Source organism: Triticum dicoccoides, chromosome 4B (assembly GCF_002162155.2).
Source record: "Triticum dicoccoides isolate Atlit2015 ecotype Zavitan chromosome 4B, WEW_v2.0, whole genome shotgun sequence".
In the NCBI taxonomy this organism is placed as follows: Eukaryota; Viridiplantae; Streptophyta; class Magnoliopsida; order Poales; family Poaceae; genus Triticum; species Triticum dicoccoides.
In genome coordinates, this window is record NC_041387.1 from 16,412,144 (window position 1) to 16,431,458 (window position 19,315).

Consider the following 19,315-nt stretch of genomic DNA (forward strand, 5'->3'; position numbering starts at 1 on the left):
TTTTTTTCTGAAACAAAATGTTCGCATAATAGCAAACACTTTCTTACTATGACCACAACTGTAAGTCCATTGGAAGCATCAATTTCTGGTGTGATCGAATATACTACTGGTGAAAAAACACGTGTGGAAGCGCAACAATCACCACGAATAATTGGAACAAATCCACTTGCTATGAGCAACAATTTGCAGGTCTTTTATTTAAGAAAAAAATAACACTATCTACAACTATACAACTTTCTCTTCCACCCAATTGATTCCAAATGGGATGATCATGGCTAAAGTTGGGTGCAGAAAAATGTCTATAAACAAAACAAAACAAATGGAAACAAAGAAGCACACACTTACAATGGAAATGTATTGGCAAAAAGTTAGTGAAATAAAAGTTCATTGGAAGAAGCTATGCTCAGGATGGTTGAGGTACGTGTGGTTTAGGGAAAATGTTTATACAATAAGGATCACACATCGGTAGTGATTGATGCAAAATTCCACCACCATTGGTACACATGTAAATAAACCAGTGAAGCATAATTACATACAATGAATACATGGACAATATCCTCCATATTATTGTCAGTACATTGGATACATGAGAAATGGAGGAAGCTCGTACTCAAGAACGGAGGCACAATACAACTGGAAAACCATGGAAACATATGTGAGGGATGGTGACATTATGTGGAAATTTTTGAAATCAATGACAATGCAAGACTATACGCAACACATAAGAAAAATAAAAGAAGCACAGATTGATAGTGAAAGCACATCAATATATCAAGATAAACAACGAGGACCATAGAAACATGACGGGTAAAGGAAGCATGTATATTGTCATGTGCAATAAATCATTTAGAAATAAAAATGCGAGAAATAATGAAGCATGTTTGGTAGAAGTAAAAATGTGAATAAGCTAAACAAATATAAGACATAGTGGAGCCATGCTGCAGTCTTATGGCACACTGGAATAAACAGAAGCACTCCGCAATCAAAATTTGCTTCTACTGGAAATGAATTTTACTTCTAAAGAAATACCAGCTTGCATGTTTGATGGAACATACAGATTAACATAACTGAGCTATGAAAAAAAAGTATAACAAAGCAAAATGAGTGAAAAGAAACAGGCCCTCGCGTCGTCCTCCCGAGGGCGACTAGGGTTCGCGTCATTGCCGCCACACATCCTCCTCCAAATCCCTCGACGTAATCAGAGGAGAAAGCCAGCTTTGCTCGCGCGGTCGTGGACGAAGGTGGCGACGAGGTTCGCGTCGCTCCGTCACGCGGGCAAAGGACTTCAGTCGTGGCACGGTGGCCCCTAGTGGCGGCGGGGACGTCTTTCGACATATGACGTTTTCTGGGGCTGGTGACCGAATCCCTTGGCCATGTGGGCGTGGCGAGGTGTCGACGGGTGGTGGTCAAGGTGTCGGTGCACCTTCGGTTTTCAAATCTAGATATGTAGGTTCGGTCCCCTTTCCCCTCTCTGGCTCACGCTTCCTCGCCACCTAGGGTTCTCGACGACCTCTGATCCAGTTCTCTCACTGGCATGGTGATATGACAAGCTCGGGTCCGGGGAAACCCCTGGCCAACCAATTCGGCCATGGCAGCGGCGACGCCCAAGGGCGTTGCTTTCCTCCGCTGAGGCGTTGTTGAGGACACTGCCTCCCCATCCTCGGCTTCTTTCCCAAGCAAAAGATCAAAATCCATGGTTGATTGGGCAGGCGACGGCGACATGCGCGTCGTGTTCTCCTTGGAGACGTCGTATGGGAAAATTGGGTACTTGGTAGGGTGGTGCCTTGGGGTGGAGGTGACCCGCGACTCCAAGCCTTGTGTGGCAATTGTGCGCACTAGTCTTTCTTGCAGGTTTGTCGTCTTCTCTGTTCGTGGTGCTCTTAGGTCCAACCTACATTGTCGAGTCACAATGGTTCGACGTCCTCGTCCCTGGGGGGAAGGGGATAGAGTTCCCCTTCCTGATGGCTACAGATTGGCCATGACGGGGAGTGTCGGGTTCTTTCTCCACTGGGGCGCACCTTCAATCGGCACAACCGTTTTTTCGCTGTCCTCGGAGCTGCATTTCCTCTTCGCTTGCCACTAGTAGCTTTCCCCTTCGCTCGAGTGTTCGAGTACGACGACTATGTAGGTTATGTCTTGCGCTTTGTGCTTCAAGCGAGCAATGTGCCATGATGTATCCATGTGGTTGGGTAACCAGCTCCTTGCCTAGCTATCAGGTGAGCGCCTCTTCTTGCCAACGATGCGGTGCCCTTTGAACCAGGACGAGAGGGTAGGGTCCCTCTTCTGAATTGGAGAAGGAAGGAGTTGTGTTCCCTCATCCTAGTGGAGCAGCGTCAACAACATCCTTCTTGTGGCTGTCGGCTGATGCATGACACCTCTTCTGCTTAGTCGTTTTAGGTTCTTGAGTGTAGTGGGCATCGACATTTGCAAGATGTACTTTCTCTTTAACTCCTTTAGGTTGTTGTATGTGTTGTGTTGTAATATGCTCTAAGAACTCATTGTATCGTTCGTCGACCCAAGTGAAAGTGAGAAGAGGCCGATGGGAAAGACCAAATTCAAGGTGGATGCAAAGCGCAATGCTTCGACACTCGCCTTGCAAGAAACTTTAAAGGGATTCATGGCCCAAAAGGAGGTGTTAATTGAGAAGAGAGAAGAGTTGGAAGAGACGAAGTTGCAAAGAGGAGGCATTGAAGACCTTTTTTGACATACAAATGTAGAAACTCGAGATCGATGAGGCCATTGCCCGATATCAAGATCCAAGGAGGTAGAGCTCTCGATAATCTCGAAGGAACTAGAGGTCTGCGTGATCATCTTATATTTGTTCGTTTTGCATAACTATGGCCGAGATGCGATTATTTTGGCGCAATGTTGTACGCCGACGTATGATCGTACGATACTATGCAACAATTTCTAGTTTTATTTTGCTATCTAGTACTTGCTATGTTTGATGATGAAACTATGTTTGTTGAAAAAACCGGCCGAGGTGGACCGAATGGGTCGGCCGGTTAAAATGAGCGGACACCGCCTCTACCTGCGAGCCAAACGAACAAAAAACGAAGAAAATACGTGTTGACGCTGACTTGTTTTTTTGAAAGATTAACGTTGACTTAGTGCATGATGCCACGCTTGGTTGTCGTATCATCTCTCCCATGGAAACCCTTCACGCCTCCCGGATTCTCAGTCGTCAACCGCAGTCAACGGCGCGCACGTCCCCCCTGATTCCGCACCCCGTCCCGTCCCATCCCCGCCGTCCGTGGAGACACGCGTCGAGCGATCCACCGCGTCGCGGGCTTCTCTCTCCCATTTCCCCCGCCCTTCTTCCGCTCCTTCCCACCAAAGCCAAGCCACCGCGCCACCCCTTAAACCCGACCCCCCGTCCGCTTCCAGACCCTTCCCGAGCTCTCTCTCGCCTCTCGCCTCTCGCCATGGGGAAGGGGAAGAGCCGCCGCGGCGCCGGAGGAGGGCGCGAGCCGGCGAGCGCGGGCGACGTCCAGCGAGCCGCGGCGGCGCTCGCCCTCGCCGAAGCCGCCGCCCTCCACGGGTTCGAGGTCACCGACGTCGGTACGTGCCGCGCGCCGCGACCGACCCCCCCTCTCCCCGTCCCGTTTCGCGCCGCCATTTCGGGCGAGATCCGCTCTGCGATTCTCGAGGTTACTGATGGCGGCATGCGTTCCTGGTTTAATTTCCCGCTCGTCGCGCGTCCAGGTACCGGCGGCTGGTCGCCGCAGATGCAGTTCCTCCTCGCGTGCTCGCAAGGCGACCTGCGCCGGGCCAAGGGTAAGATCCTCCTCCGTGATGGCGTTGTTCTAGATATGGTTGATGGTGCTGCTTATACGATATATAAGTTGATGCTGCTGCTTTGTGATGGTCTGCTGGCTTTAGTTGATTGATTTTGCTCTTGTGGGGTTGTTATCTGTACATTTCACCATCCGTTTATTGAGTGTCTTGATCTTGTTTCATGCAACAAAATTGTTGGAAATTGGATCATGTAGTATGAGGATGTGCCTTAACTAACGTGGCTCTGTTGAAATCTGGGTCGTCTTGAAGCCTTGGTAAATGGCATGGACAAGGATGACAGGGAGTCGCTTGCCTCTGTGAGGGTCGAGGGCTGTGGGGCGTTGCATTCGGCAGCGGGCTCTGGTGATATGGCCATCTGCAAGTACCTGGTGGAGCAGCTTGGATTTGATGTCGATTCGGATGCTAGCTCTGGTACGTAGTAAATCAAATGCTCCAATGTTTCATTCCAGTTCTTGCTTATACCATACAATGCAATTCGTAGATGGAACGTGAATTATTGGCATTCCATTTATAGGAATTTCCGTATTTGTTTAATCTCTCATGCTCTGTTCATCTGCTCGTGATATGGCCAGTTAATTGAATTCTTACTACTTATTCAAAATTAAAAAATGATGATCTTACTGTTCAGTTTATTACTTCGTTTTCATATATTTTTGTTGCATAATATAAGCTTGTGATAGTGAGACCTGATGACTATAAGATTTCCGTCTAAACATGCTTGTGAATGACGGTATTAATTACACCATTTTGTTTATATGCACCTGCAAATGTGCGTGTCTGTGAGATTTCAGTCTTCAGTATTGCTTGTGATATGATGCTGAGGAAGTGCAGACAATGGCAGTAGATTTCTTAGGCCCAACCGGTTGCCTATTTGACTAAAATTGCTTGATTGTAATTCTCTTGGCAGGTTCGACACCCTTGTCTTTCGCGGTGGCGCATGGGGAAATGACTGCTGCGAGGTATTTTCTTGAAAAAGGTGCTAATCCCAACACAAAAAGTTCCTCCACCGGCACGACTCCTCTGCATGAAGCAGTAGCAACAGGTGTCTATTTCTTCACATTCTGCTCTGTTAAAGTTGGTTGCATATATATGATGTCATATTTCTCTGTTGAGTTGCTGTCCGATTGTGTTATGAGGTTGACCGTCCCAACTTTGTGTTTATGATTGGGATGCAGCCCAGGAGTGATAATACGGAAGTGATGGTTCCACTACATGACTTTCCTTAAAAAAAATGTCCCAAAATGAATTTGTCCAGCAACTGAAAACCTTCTTGTCAACATGTTGTGTATACTGATAGGATATAACTATTTAAACGGTGTGGATGCCTCCTTTCTTGCTAGGCTGTGATGAAATTGCACGACTGCTGCTATCGAAAGGAGCTAATGTTGATGCACCTTCTCCTCATGGGACACCTCTAGTTGCCGCTGCAGCCCATGGGAAGTTCAATGCTATGAAGATTTTGCTGGAGCACCATGCAGATGTAATTAGTAAATTGATGTTCTTCCACTTGAGCTTACTTCTTTTTCTGCATAGCTCAAGTTTTGATGCGTATACAATCCCTAGAATCCTATTTGTTCAACATATATGGGACCTGGTAAGTGACTTGTATTTTTTCAAAATAAAATTGCAGCCGAACAAAGTCTCATGGGACTTTGGTACACCCCTGACCACAGCACTCTATGCTACTCCTGACAGAATGAATGAGTCCACTTGCTTAGAGTGCGTGAAACTTCTTGTCAAGGTGTGTGTGCAATTCACATTCTGCACATTTTGGTTGCTTGATGGAATCTCATGTCGGAAGATACTTTTTTGTATTCTCCACGTGTTTTATGTTATATCTGTTAACCCACAGGCTGGCGCGGATGTCAATTGTACAATTCCTGAAACTCCATTGGCAATAGCAACTAACAATGGCTTAACCACATGCCTTAAATACTTGTTGGAGGTTGGCGCCAATATCAATGTTCCAGCTAACCAGGTGAATTATTTTTTCAATTTATGTCTGTTCTTAACCCTTGATACTTGATGCTCTGGCACTTGTTGCATAAACTTGTCCTGGTGATGAATATTATGTGATGTCTCATGGAAATCTTGGAGTGCACTCAAATCGTATTTCTTGTTTACTGCTCCTTTAGTGCATATCGTAGTATTCAATATGTGAGGTTCAGTGATGTTGAGACGAAATCATGCAGAGAAAATCAGTTTAGAAGCCCCAGTAGTCCTATCCAAAAAGTAGGTGCTGACGATTTCCATCCATCAGAGTAACTATAGGATGGAAAGCTAGATATGAGATTTGATCCATCCATCAGAGTAGCCATACCTTTCCGATAAATGGGGGATATTTGGAATCATTTCATCGAGAACTGGGAAATTTACTCTGCATATTAAGAGTGGGTAATGTACGGAAGTAATTCGTATCCTTGTGTTAGAATGTCATCTTAGTTCTGTACAGTTAATATGTCATCAGCTGTTTCTATTAATAGGAGAAATAAGACAGGTTATTCTGCCTTGGTACAGTTTTGCAGCATCTTAACATAAGTATTGTTTAATGATTTAGGTTAAGAAAAGTGACAGTGATAGCAAAGCTCCACTGAAATCAAGCGGTGCAAAAGCTGTTAGGGGGAAGAACTATGTTGCTGCATCAAAATTGTGTTCTGAGGTATATTGTTGTGTAATCATTTTCAACGGCCCTCTTACTGAACAAGCTGTTGGGAGAGAACTGTTATTTTCATATTGCTAATACATCACAGTCGTGGACATTAGATGAGAATATAACACTTGGCATCCTATGAATGTACATGTTCCCACTACTGGTTACTGATTCCCACATCTAAGAATGCTTGTTGTGCTTCTAAATAATTGACGTGTATAGCTGCATAGGGTCAGGAGTTAATATACCAGCAAATGCAAGTTACTGTTGATTTGTGTCTTTTGAGTTTTGACTAATTTTTATAACCCCTTTTTAAGTGCACATCATTAATTTTTAACAATATTTCATTACTAATAAATGAATGTATTTATTTTAACTGGTTCACTTGAGTACTTCTATCCTATTTTCGGCCGGGTTTCAGCTATTAACTTTGATCATTCTGAAGTTATAAAATTGAGCTGGACGTTTTGGCTCCCTAGCTCACATGCACCCAGGTGAAAGTAAATTAAAAAAAAACATAAAAAACGAGGAATTCTGAATTTTTGTGTGAAGAACATGTTATAGCCAGTGCTATAGAAAGTCTATTTTGCATGTTTTTTGCTGAAGTAGGCAAGGCCTTACGAAAGGACTGTAGAATTTCCATTCAAGGTTTACATTTATAGTGATAGCTCTGCCCATTCATTTGGATTCGAGTATATCTTGGCATGTATCCTGCTGTTTGAAGAAAACCATGTTTTTTGTACTAGTTCGGGAAATAAGACATCCGTTATTCCAGCATGTTACAGCCTGTGGCATCTTACTTTTCTATTTAATCGTGGTACAAGTTTCTTAATAATGTAGGGCAAGTCAAGTGACAAAGATAGGAAGGCTCGGCTGAAATCACAAGGTGCAAAAGCAGTTGAGGGCAAGGACTATGCCGCCGCATCAAAATTCTATACAGAGGTATATTTTGAGGCAGTTATACTAAAAAATGCTGTTACTGAAAACCCATTGGAAAACTCTTTTATTTCTGTATTGCTAATGTAACAATGTATCATTAATTAGTTAACACAAATGGAGCAGATCATGGTTCTTGTTTTATCCCGGAATAAACAGGTTGTGCTTCGTGGTCTTTTAACATTTGGTTTGGTGCAGGCAATCAAGCTGGATCCCGCTGACGCGGTGTTGTATTCGAACAGGAGCCTTTGCTATCTGAAGTGTGGTGAAGAATATGATGCTTTGATTGATGCCAATGCTTGCATAAGCCTGGACCCTAAGTGGCATAAAGGTTACTACCGGAAAGGAGCTGCCCTTATGTCTCTTCTGGTAAGATTAGTTTTTTTTTGCTGCTTTATACATCACCTCCGGCCCTGTAGAAAATCTTTGAACGATGATTTCATTATTAGGAGTACAAAGAGGCCTCTGATGCGTTCTCGGCTGGAATGAAACTGAAGCCTAACAACAAGGAGATGCAGGAGGCGCATAGGTATTACAATCCAGTTCATTCCTTCTATAGCTATTCTTCAACGGTTGATTAATTAAATTACTTCTAAACAGTAGTGATATTATGGACCATGTTTTACGAACCTTGGCGCTTGTATGATGGTTTCACATTATGAAAGTTAGTGTTACCTTGCTCGCCGTATGGTAGTGCATATTGTACTGTGGCATATCATTCCTTTTGCGACAAAAAAAATAGCATTCCCGTCTGATTTTCAAACAAAGGGACTATGAAATGGTTGTGTGAAAATGAAACCACCTGGAGCATTTCTAATACCATTTTGCATCGCGTCATGTCGTGTGAAATGACTGAGATTTCAAATTCCTGTTGGCAATTTCAGGGAGGCAGTTGAGGCAATGAGGAAGGAACAGTCTGAGCCGAGTCTCTACGCACTGGATTAGTTCTTCAGGAGTGCTTCTGCTTCCACAGTAGTCTTTTCGGAATGTTGGTTCTGTGTATATATATACTCCACCTGTAAAAAGGTAGAAAACGTACTTGTGTAGTGGCTTTGCATGTTACGATCCAAAACGCTCTTTGGATGCTGGGAGCTCTTATCAGTACCTGAAACTGTTACCAAATGCCGCTCGGTAGTCGGCATGTCTTCTTTTTTTCTGCGTGTTTGATGCTGTTTGGATGTTCTCATTGGTTTTCCGATCAAGATGTATTGGTCCTCCGCTCAGGGCTTGTTGCCGAGTGCAGCACTCGCAAAGGCTTTGCCGACGTGTTTTGGCCCTTTGCCAAGTGTCCGTGGCACTCAGCGTATAACACGATTCCAGTAGTGGTAAGAGCAACTCTAGCGGATCCTGCAGAATTTTGATTGCCATAAGGACATTTGTTAATATTTATGGAGGCTAAAACGGTTGAAGGCAAACACAGCTAACAAGGTAGATTTCTGGTGGTACTGCTATAATTGTATTATTTTGGGGAGCAAAATCAGCTAGGCTTTATTAAACCGAGGTAATGTTTACAGGTACTCCCTCCGTTCCAAAATAAATGACTCAACTTTACTAACTTTAATATAAAGTTGGTACTAAGTTGGATCATCTATTTTATAACGGAGAGAGTATTACATATGGATCATGAGGAGCACCTAACCACAAATTGTCTACTCCGTGGAAGGGAAACACCTAGCCTAGACAACTTATGAGCTTCAAAATTATTAGAAGCTCAAAATTCATCAACAAAAGAGCATGAAATAAAAGATTTCTCCATCTCCTTAATCTCCTTGACAACGACACCATAAGATCCTCCAGCCACACAATTGATTTTTTTTCGCCACTTGCAATTTGATGCAATATGAAGATGTCGCACGCCTAAGTGTTCAGCCAACGACAGAGGTTCTCTGCATGCAATCACGAAGGTGTAAATAAACTTACCGGTCGCTGTGCAAACTCCAGCCGAAAGTGAAACGACGGGGTGAGGTGTGTATTTCTTTACCAGTGTATTTGAAAGAGAAACAGTGATCCAAACAGGGCCTTGTGAAGTAGGATCCTTCTATCCATGAGTGACCGAGTGACCAGGACTGATGACTCTAAATATGTGCCATCTCTGTGACGGTGAATTGCTGCAGCCGCCCAGGAGATGGCATCCCGCACATCACCCCGCACGCTCATCGCGCCAATCTTCTCCAAGATCAGAAATCCTCTATATTTCGTGTACTAATTGGAATCTCCAATATAGCTGACGCGTCATAGGGGAGGACACTTCGTCAATCAAATGAGAATTCCATCTAGCATTTGCCATGTTGGTTAACTCACACTACAATGCTAAGGACACATATTGCACTAGTAGAAAACCACCCATTAGTCCCGGTTTGTAAGGGCCTTTAGTCCCGGTTCATGAACCGGGACTAATGGGTCGTTACTAATACCTCCACCCATTAGTCCCGGTTCAATCCAGAACTGGGACCAATGTGCCTCCACGTGGCTCTGTGCGCCCACCCAGTCAGGGGGCCTTTGGTCCCGATTGGTGGCACCAACCGGGACCAAAATGCATCCACGCGTCAGCATTTCAGTTGCTGGGGTTTTTGTATTTTTTTTGAAAGGAGGGGAGGTTGGGGGTTTTGGGGGGTTAATTTAATTAGGTGTTTCATATATTGTGTTAGCTAGCTAATTAATAAAGAGAAGTGTCCTCTCTTATGTCCGTGCTTGGACGCTACGTACTATATATACATAAGTGATCGAGAGAACCATTCAGTACAGAAGTTCGTCATGCATACCGAGAGAAGTGATCGATCGACCTCTCCTTCTCCGAGAGGTTGGTCGAACAACAAGTTTTCGTATCATGTATCCGACGCTACTGGCTACATACATGTACAATATGTATAAGATCTCTTATAATTACAAACCCCTAGCTAGCATTTGAAATCGATTTCCACATGGTATTCTCCGGTTTTACTGATGACGTGGTCAAGAAAGAATCCCGCCAATTCCTCTTGAATTGCTTTCATGCGATCTGGTTCTAGGAGTTCATTCCGCATCTGCCACGTCTAATTTGAAGAAGGGGGTTAATTAATACATATATATGAATGAAACTCAACAGAAATGATGGTGTAATAAAATGAAATTGTGAATATTATTGCTTACGCACTTCATATTGTCTTTGAGAGTAGCCCCGCTTGTTTTTCAAAGTCGCGGTGTGGATGAACTCGCACACGTAGTATCCACAGAAATCATTCCCTTCCTCCTGCCACAAGCACTTTACGAGAAATAGAGGTCAATCAAACTGATAATGAAACATTATAAATGGCATTGATGAAAGTATAGCTATATATAGAATCAACGGGCCGGAGATGCGCGCAACTAGCTAGCCAGTAGTACTTACTTTCGGGTATATATATCGCAGCTCCTTCGGCAGTCCCGGAGCTTCTGCGGTGAACTGTTTCCAAACCCTGCAAGACAAAGAAAATAATTATTATTACTTGAGATATCAGGAAATGAACAAAAAGTTACCGATATGGTGCGATAATTATGATCGATTGAACTTACTTGCTGAGCATTTCAGTCATGTCCGCATAGGTTTTGGGATCTTTCCGTCTCGAGTCTAAGACGGTTACTAGTCCACGCTCAAGCTTAATCTCCAGAAGAATATAGTGGTACCTGCGCACGCATGCATAACTCATCAATTACATTACTATAACCTCGCTTGAGTAATAAGGGAAACGCCTTTAGGTTACCGAGAGCGGGCCAATCGTTGATGGTCACGAACAGCAACGCCTTTAGGTTAAATTCCTCCTGTTTGTGCTCATCCCACGAACGTACACCGTTTCCATTCCACAGCTTTAAAAGTTCTTCAACTAATGGCCTTAGGTACACATCAATGTCATTGCCGGGTTGCTTAGGGCCTTGGATGAGAACTGGCATCATAATGAACTTCCGCTTCATGCACATCCAAGGAGGAAGGTTATACATACATAGAGTGACGGGCCAGGTGCTGTGATTGCTGCTCTGCTCCCGAAAGGATTAATGCCATCCGCGCTTAAAGCAAACCATACGTTTCTTGGCTCACTTGCAAACTCATCCCAGTACTTTCTCTCGATTTTCTCCACTGCGACCCGTCAGCGGGTGCTCTCAACTTCCCGTCTTTCTTACGGTCCTCACTGTGCCATCGCATCAACTTGGCATGCTCTCCGTTTTTGAACAGATGTTTCAACCGTGGTATTATAGGAGCATACCACATCACCTTCGCAGGAACCCTCTTCCTGGGGGGCTCGCCGTCAACATCACCAGAGTCATCTCGTCTGATCTTATACCGTAATGCACCGCATACCGGGCATGCGTTCAGATCCTTGTACGCACCGCGGTAGAGGATGCAGTCATTAGGGCATGCATGTATCTTCTGCACCTCCAATCCTAGAGGGCATACGACCTTCTTTGCTGCGTATGTACTGTCGGGTAATTCGTTATCCTTTGGAAGCTTCTTCTTCAATATTTTAAGTAGCTTCTCAAATCCTTTGTCAGGCACAACATTCTCTGCCTTCCACTGCAGCAATTCCAGTACGGTACCCAGCTTTGTGTTGCCATCTTCGCAATTGGGGTACAACCCTTTTTTGTGGTCCTCTAGCATGCGATCGAACTTCAGCTTCTCCTTTTGACTTTCGCATTGCGTCCTTGCATCGACAATGACCCGACGGAGATCATCATCATCGGGCACATCGTTTGGTTCCTCTTGATCTTCAGCAGCTTCGCCCGTTGCAGCATCATCGTGCACATCGTCTGGTTCCTCTTGATCTTCAGGAGCATCACCGTATTCAGGGGGCACATAGTTGTCATCGTACTCTTCTTCTTCGCCATCTTCCATCATAACCCCTATTTCTCCGTGCCTCGTCCAAACATTATAGTGTGGCATGAAACCCTTGTAAAGCATGTGGGTGTGGAGGATTTTCCGGTCAGAGTAAGACTTCGTATTCCTACATAGAGGGCATGGACAACACATAAAACCATTCTGCTTGTTTGCCTCAGCCACTTCGAGAAAATCATGCACGCCCTTAATATACTCGGAGGTGTGTCCTGAACCGTACATCCATTGCCGGTTCATCTGCGTGCATTATATAATTAAGTGACCAAATTAATAGAAGTTCATCATCACATTAAAACCAAAGTACATACATAGTTCTCATCTAACAACATAAAGCTCTGCAGAGCATCTAAATTAATTAAACCATACACTGAAACTATGTAAAACATTTCAATGCGAAAACAAATGCAATCATAATCGCAACCAATGTAACAACTGATCCAACGGCATAATGATACCAAGCCTCGGTATGAATGGCATATTTTCTAATCTTTCTAATCTTCAAGCGCATTGCATCCATCTTGATCTTGTGATCATCGACGACATCCGCAACATGCAACTCCAATATCATCTTCTCCTCCTCAATTTTTCTAATTTTTTTCCTTCAACAAATTGTTTTCTTCTTCAACTAAATTTAACCTCTCGACAATAGGGTCGGTTGGAATTTCCGGTTCAACAACCTCCTAGATAAATAAAATCTATGTCACGTTGGTCGGCATAATTTTCATAAACAATAAATGAACCAATAGTTATGAAAAGATAATATATACCACATCTGAATCATAGACAGGACGAGGGCCGACGGGGGCGGGTACCAAAACCATCGCACTATATAAGATGCAATAATAAAAGTAAGAAAATTATACAAGTATCTATATAAACATACAAGTAAGAGTTTTTTTTCCTTTCAGAAAGAAGATAAGAACAAGAGGCTCACCACGGTGGTGCCGGCGACGCGGGCGATCGACGGCGGTGAAGACGGGGACGGGACGTGACGGACCGCTAAACCTAGACAAATATTGAGAAAAATGGAGCTTGGAGGTGGAGCTTGGAGAGGAGAAAGCTTAAGTAGTGTGGCTCGGGCATTCCATCGAACACCTTGTGTGCATAGGAGGTGAGCTAGAGCAACACAAAGCTCTCTCCTCGCCGGCCACGAAAAACAGAGCAGTGAGAGTGCTCTGCTCGCGGGGTATATATAGGCAATTAATTGGTCCCGGTTCGTGGCATGAACCGGGACTAAAGGGAAGCCTTTGGTCCCGGTTCATCCCCCCAACCGGGACCAATGGTGGTGGGCCAGGAGCAAGGCACATTGGTCCCGGTTCGTCCCGCCAACCGAGACCAAAAGGTCCAGACGAACCGGGACCAATGGCCCACGTGGCCCGGCCGGCCCTCGGGGCTCAAGAACTGGGTCCAATGCCCCCATTGGTCCCGGTTCTGGATTGAACCGGGACTAATGGGCTGGACCGGCCTGGACCATTGCCCCCTTTTCTACTAGTGTTGGCAAAAGCTCAAGAATCTTCATTTTCATTTTAGTGATCCAAGATCACATTGAGTCCATAGGAAAAGCCAATACTATTAAAAGGAGATGAGGTGTTGCTTAATGGTCTATTTGCTCAAAATGCTTAGTGATATGCTCCAAAGCCCTCAACCACTTTCTCATTTCCACATATGTCGAAAACCTAAAGTTAAACTCGGCCCACCGATTTGATTCATCCGGCGCCACCGAGTTCATTGACATAGCCACTGCCAGGAACCCTAATCAGTTCGGTCTCACTGATAGGGATCTCGGTCTCACCGAGATGGGATTGCAAACTCTTTGTTTCCCTTTGTAAGTTTCGGTCATACCGAGATGAGCGATCGGTCCCACCGAGTTCACAATGCAAACTCTCTGTTTCCTTTTCGTAACGTTTCGGTCTCACCGAAATGAGTGATCGGTCCCACCGAGTTTGCTTGACCAAGTCTCTGTTTGCTTATTGCTGAAATCGGTCTCACCGAGTTCATGTGATCGGTCTCACCGAGATGAGGTTTTGCCCTAACCCTAGCTCACCCGTCCCACCGAGTTGATCATGTTGGTCCCACCAAAAACCCTAACGTTCACATTTTGTACCAGATCGGTCTCACCGAGTTTGGTAAATTGTGTGTAACTATTAGATTTTGTGTCGATGCTATATATACCCCTCCACCCCCTTCTCCATTTGAGAGAGAGCCATCAGAACGTGCCTACACTTCCACTACTCATTTTCTGAGAGAGAACCACCTGCTCATGTGTTGAGACCAAGACATTCCAATCCAACCACAAGAATCTTGATCTCTAGCCTTCCCCAAGTTGCTTTCCACTCAAATCATCTTTCCACCATATCCAAATCTATGAGGGAGAGTTGAGTGTTGGGGAGACTATCATTTGAAGCACAAGAGCAAGGAGTTCATCATCAACACACCATCTATTACCTTTTGGAGAGTGGTATCTCCTAGATTGGTTAGGTGTCACTTGGGAGCCTCCGTCAAGATTGTGGAGTTTAACCAAGGAGTTTGTAAGGGCAAGGAGATTGCCTACTTCGTGAAGATCTACCCAAGTGAGGCAAGTCCTTCGTGGGCGATGGCCATGGTGGGATAGACAAGGTTGCTTCTTCGTGGACCCTTTGTGGGTGGAGCCCTCCGTGGACTCGCGCAACCATTACCCTTCATGGGTTGAAGTCTCCATCAACGTGGATGTATGATAGCACCACCTATCGGAACCACGCCAAAAATCTCTGTGTCTATATTGCGTTTGCCCTCTCCAAACCCTTCCCTGTACCTTCATATGCAATGTTTACATTCTGCTGCTACACTTTTAGAATTGCATGTGTAGGTTGATTGCTTGACTTGTGTTAAATTGCTAAAATTTGCCAAGGCTTAAAATTGGGAAAATGCTAGATTTTTATTTGGTCAAGTAGTCTAACACTAGTAGAAAAAGGGTCAAACGTGAAGCACATTAGTGCTGGTTTGTATTTGAGCCGGCACAAATGTATACATTAGTGCCGGTTCCAACGGCTAGCCGGGCCGCTCTCATTAGTACCGGTTCGTGGCTAACCTTTAGCACCGGTTCGTGCCACGAACCGGTACTAATGAGAGTGGTGGCAGGATGTTGTCAGTCTGGGCCCCCTCCAGCACCTTTAGTACCGGTTCTTGGCACGAACCGGTACTAAAGGTCGTCCTACATAAACCCTTCGTCCACCCGAGCTCGCTCTGTTCTTCCCCTTTCCCCTCTCCTCTCTGTTCTTCCCCTCTTCCTCTCGAGCTCATCACACATTTTACCCAAAATTTGTCAAGATTTGAAGGCCCCCATCCATTCAAATGATCACAAAGGTTAGCAACTTTGTCCTTTCATCTCTCATTGCTAGATTAGCTCTTGCAATGCTTTATATAGTTATTAATTTGTGAGTTTAGTAATTTGGGAGGAAATATATATATGTGCTAGTATTTGATTTATACGCAATTTGAGGTTAAAATAACACTTAGTTTGCATATGTAGGTGTGGTTTACTTAGTGCCTTCTAAATCTCCGTCGTAACCACCGTCGATCGCCCGCACCGTCCCGTCGCCGGCACCACCTTGTGGTGAGCCTCTTGTTCATGAAATTTTATATAAAAAATTGATGTTTGTGTGATTTGGATATATAGTTACTCGTATAATAATTATCTTACCCGTACGTTATTTGTTATACATAGTGCCATGGTTTTGATATCCGTCCCCGTCGGCCCTCGTCCTTGTTATGATTCGGATGTGGTATATTCTCTTTTAAAACTATTTGTTGCATTTCGTGTTTATGACAAATTATGCCCATCAAGTTGACATAGATATTTTTATCTAGGAGGTATGTGAACCGGAAATTCCAACCGACCCTATTGTCGAGAGGTTAAATTTAGTTGAAAGAGAAAACGAGTACTTGAAAGAAAAATTGAAAAGAATTGAGGGGGAGAAGATGGAATTGGAGTTGCATGTTGCCGATGTCGTCGATGATCACAAGATCAAGAAGGAGAAAATGCGCTTGAAGATTAGAAAGATTAGAAAATATGCCATCGATAGTGAGGCTTGGTATCATTATGCTGTTGGATCAATTGTTACCTTAGTTGCGATCTTGATCGCATTTGTTGTTGCATTTAAATGCTTTAGCTAGAGAGTTATGCTGTTGTATGAACTTTATGTATGAACTTGTATTAATTTGGTCTATTCGGTGTTGTGTAATGAAGATGAGCCGACAATGGATGTACGGTGACCGATGCTCTCCCCAGTTCGTTGAGGGCGTGCATACTTTTCTGCTTGCGGCTGAGGCAAACAAGCGGGCGGATGGTTTTATGCCTTGTCCATGTGTTGGCTGTAAGAATGGTCGCAATTACTCTACGTCAAGAACCATTCACGTCCACCTGTTTGAGTCCGGTTTCATGCCCCACTATAATGTTTGGACCAAGCACGGAGAAAGAGGGGTTATGATGGAAGACAATGAAGAAGAAGAGGATGACGACAGCTATCCTGGCCATGGGTTCCCTGAATACGATGATACAACAATGGGGGAAGAAGCTGAGCCGGTAATGCGGGAAGAAGCTGAGCCGGCAATGCGGGAAGAAGCTGAAGAAGAGGCATCAGATGAGCCCGTTGATGATCTAGGTCGGGCCATTGCCGATGCAAAGAGAAACTGCGCAAGTGATTTGGAGAAGAAGAAGTTGCAGCGCATGTTAGAGGATCACAAAAAATTGTTGTACCCGAATTGCGTAGGTGACAAGAAAAAGCTGTGCACCACACTGGAATTGCTGCAATGGAAGGCAGAGAATGGTGTATCTGACAAGGGATTTAGAAAGTTGCTGGTAATGATAAAGGATATGCTTCCAAAGGACAATGAATTTCCCGAGAGTACGTACGAAGCAAAGAAGGCTGTCTGCCCTCTAGGGTTAGAGGTGCAGAAGATACATGCATGCCCTAATGATTGCATCCTCTACCGCGGTGAGTACGAGGATTTGAACGCTTGCCCGGTATGTGGTGCATTGCGCTATAAGATCAGCCGCGATGAGCATGGTGATGTCGAGGGCGAGCGCCCCAGGAAGAAGATTCCTGCCAAGGTGATGTGGTATTCTCCTATAATACCACGGTTGAAATGTTTGTTCCAAAACAAAGAGCATACCAAGGCGATGCGATGGCACAGAGAAGACCGTAAGAAAGACGGAAAGTTGAGAGTACCCGCTGACGGGTCGCAGTGGAGAAAAATCGAAAGAAAGTACGGGAAGGAGTTTGCAGATGACGCAAGGAGCGTATGGTTTGGTCTAAGCGCAGATGGCATTAATCCTTTTGGGGAGCAGAGCAGCAACCATAGCACCTGGCCTGCGACTCTATGTTTGTATAACCTTCCTCCTTGGTTGTGCATGAAGCGGAAGTTCATTATGATGCCAGTGCTCATCCAAGGCCCTAAACAACCCGACAACGACATTGATGTGTACCTAAGGCCATTAGTTGAAGAACTCTTACAACTGTGGAATGGAACATGTGTATGTGCATGGGATGAGCACAAACAGGAAGAATTTGACCTAAAGGCATTGCTGTTCGTGACCATCAATGATTGGCCTGCTCTCAGTAACCTTTCAGGACAGACAAACAAGGGATACCACGGATGCACGCACTGTTTGGATGATACCGACAGTATATATTTGAATAGTTGTAAGAAGAATGTGTACCTGGGACATCGTCGATTTCTTCCGAGCAGGCATCCCGTAAGAAAGAAAGGCAAGCATTTCAAAGGTGAGGCGGATCACCGGACGAAGCCTCGCCACCGTACTGGTGCTGATGTACATGATATGGTCAAGGATTTGAAGGTGATATTTGGAAAGGGTCCTAGCTGACAACCTGTTCCAAAGGACGCTGACGGACGCGCACCCATGTGGAAGAAGAAATCTATATTTTGGGACCTGCCATATTGGAAAGACCTAGAGGTCCACTCCGCAATCGACGTGATGCACGTGACGAAGAATCTTTGCGTGACCCTGCTTGGCTTCTTGGGCGTGTATGGGAAGACAAAAGATATACCTGAGGCACGGGAGGACCAGCAACGTATGCACGGAGAAGACGGCATACATCAGGGTCATGCAAGCTACGCTCTTACCAAAGAAGAGAAGGAAATCTTCTTTGAATGCCTGCTCAGTATTAAGGTACCGTCTGGCTTCTCGTCGAATATAAACGGAGGAGCATATAATGCAGGCTGAAGTTCTCAAAATCACTATTGGACAACTCCTCGAGATCGAGCCCATGCCTGTGCTTAGAGAGGATGAAATAAAACGGAAATATGTCCAGGGCCAACCTTTGGTCGAGCCAGACAAGGTCAAGAACCTCCCAACGAGAATGTATGAATTGCATCAATGGTACATGAACATTACCAAGATTTCTGATCGATTGTCCCTCATGGTGAATGTCAAGGAGGAGCATTACTACCATGAGAAAGCTGTGTCCGTTGAGTATTCTGAACTGTTTCAGTTATACAATCAAGACGCAGTCGACAAATCTATCGTCAGTTGCTATTGTCTGTAAGTGATTTCTTTCTGTAATTTAAGTCTCAAGCTAGCTGTAGTGATCCTTTTGATCAATCATTACCTGTAATTATCCTCACTATATTCTTTTCTGTGGTATTATATGCAGGATGAAGATGTATGAAATGAGAAAAGGTGGACGCTATGGCATTGGGTTCATTGACCCAAACACCGTTAATGAATACACATGGAAAATAGATGCACGTCATCAAAAGGCCGTAGAGGACAGCATGCTAGAGTTCTTGAAGCGCCTCAAATACAATGAAGATATACTACTTCCTTACAACTTCCAGTGAGTCACACTGTCTTGTACTACAAATTCTCTATTTTTGCCTACTAGCTAGCTACATGTTTTTGCTTACATATGCCCGCTTAATTAAGACATGCAAACGTGTGTGCATGCAGATTTCACTGGGTCTTGTGTATCATTAAAGTTGACGCCGGAACAGTTGAAATACTGGACTCACTACTCAAAGAAAAAACTGACTATAACATCTTGTTTGGGATAGTCAACAGGTAATTTCAATCATTATTAACTATATAT

The 19,315-nt window shown here is 44.5% G+C and overlaps 1 protein-coding gene across 1 annotated transcript; it reads left to right on the forward strand.

Annotated features, from left to right (window-relative positions):
* The first annotated feature begins 3,714 nt into the window (after nucleotides 1–3,714).
* On the forward strand, nucleotides 3,715–8,459 carry LOC119293213 (poly [ADP-ribose] polymerase tankyrase-2-like). Its single transcript, XM_037571759.1, has 11 exons — nucleotides 3,715–3,777; nucleotides 4,048–4,209; nucleotides 4,706–4,840; nucleotides 5,139–5,278; nucleotides 5,429–5,539; nucleotides 5,651–5,776; nucleotides 6,356–6,457; nucleotides 7,289–7,390; nucleotides 7,583–7,753; nucleotides 7,834–7,913; nucleotides 8,269–8,459. The coding sequence occupies exons 1-11, from the start codon at nucleotides 3,729–3,731 to the stop codon at nucleotides 8,327–8,329; spliced, it is 1,239 nt and encodes a 412-aa protein (XP_037427656.1). The 5' UTR covers nucleotides 3,715–3,728; the 3' UTR covers nucleotides 8,330–8,459.
* Nucleotides 8,460–19,315: the final 10,856 nt, after the last annotated feature.